We start from the raw sequence: 1,335 nt of genomic DNA on the forward strand, positions 1-1,335 counted from the left end.
AGCAAAGGGTCTGAATACTTATGACCATGTGATATTTCAGTTTTTCTTTTTTAATAAATTTGCAAAAATTTCTACATTTCCGTTTTTTTCTGTCAAGATGGGGTGCTGAGTGTACATTAATGAGAAATAAAATGAACTTTTTTGATTTTAGCAAATGGCTGCAATGAAACGGAGTGAAAAATGTAAAGGGGTCTGAATACTTTCCGTACCCACTGTACATGCGGAACCCAGGGGTGGCCCCCTACTCCCAGTCCTTGTTAGGCGTCATTGTCAGGCAGCCCCCCTCCAGCCTACCTGCATAATGATATTCCTCATTCTGATTTATATTTTTTCCTTCTCTCTCCCTTTTCCCTCTCTTCCACCTTCTTCCCTCCATCTCCAGACTCATCCCGCCGCCAGCAAACTGCCCCTGAAGGACAGCTTCACATTCGATGACTACAGGTCAGTGTGTGCGTGTGTGTCTGTTTTTAGATTGCAATATCACCTATAACATGTTTATGTGTGTCCTTCCTCTAAGAATATGTTCCTAAGAATAGTTCTGCTTTATCATAACTTAGGTAGGATATTAGGGTTAAACGGTCATCATTCCTTTTGGTAATAATATTATTGTACTCAATGACAAAAACTAAAAGTCAGATGATCAAGCAGTTTATCTAAATACTGCTTGAAACCAACAGCTTAGTAGAACTTATTCTTAAAAGAAACCGAAAGCAAACAGATGTTCTAAACCTCCTTCAGCATTTAGATTCTGGCTTATTGGTTCAACGTGGTTTGTAGCATTCCCTCAATACTTTTCCTTCGTCTTGCAAAGATGGCGTACGTTTTCCTTCTGAGATTATAAAATGCAAAATGAGTTTATATACTTGTCTTCATTGGGGATGAATTCTAAATGACTGTAGTGTGTGCATGCAGTGCACTGGCAGGTGTAATATGCATTTGCAGCATCATTTTCACCTTTTGTGTTCCCTAAAATGATCATTTATGTACGATGATCAAAGTTTAGATTGAATTCAGAATTGTGGTTTAGATAATCTGCCGAAACTGTTGGCTTGTTAACAGCTTGTCAGCAGAATGCAATGTTACCATAACTGATGGAGATAATGGCCAAAAATATCACCCCAGCAGTAATAGAAATTCTCCATTAAGCTAAATTCCTGCATTGGAAAAGAGGAGTGAAAGTGGGCTGGTGATGAATTATTTCTTAAATCTCTTCCCTCCACTATCTTCTCTCCATCTTCTTTTCCTCCTTTTCTGCTCTGATCGCTCTCCACTCTACTTCTCATCTCTCCTCCCCCCCCCCCCCCCCCCCCCCCCCCCCCCCCCCCTCCCCCCCCC

The 1,335-nt window shown here is 40.9% G+C and overlaps 1 protein-coding gene across 3 annotated transcripts in view; it reads left to right on the forward strand.

Annotated features, from left to right (window-relative positions):
• Positions 1–1,335, forward strand: part of setd3 (SET domain containing 3, actin histidine methyltransferase) — a 29,733-nt gene that overhangs the window by 18,405 nt on the left and 9,993 nt on the right. For all 3 annotated transcript variants that reach the window (XM_031866757.1, XM_031866758.1, XM_031866756.1), the window contains one exon: positions 383–441. In XM_031866757.1, coding sequence (XP_031722617.1) covers positions 383–441 — 59 coding nt within the window. The remainder of the gene's footprint in view (positions 1–382; positions 442–1,335) is intronic.

Source organism: Anarrhichthys ocellatus, unplaced genomic scaffold (assembly GCF_004355925.1).
Source record: "Anarrhichthys ocellatus isolate YVR2014 unplaced genomic scaffold, GSC_Weel_1.0 scaffold36, whole genome shotgun sequence".
In the NCBI taxonomy this organism is placed as follows: domain Eukaryota; kingdom Metazoa; phylum Chordata; class Actinopteri; order Perciformes; family Anarhichadidae; genus Anarrhichthys; species Anarrhichthys ocellatus.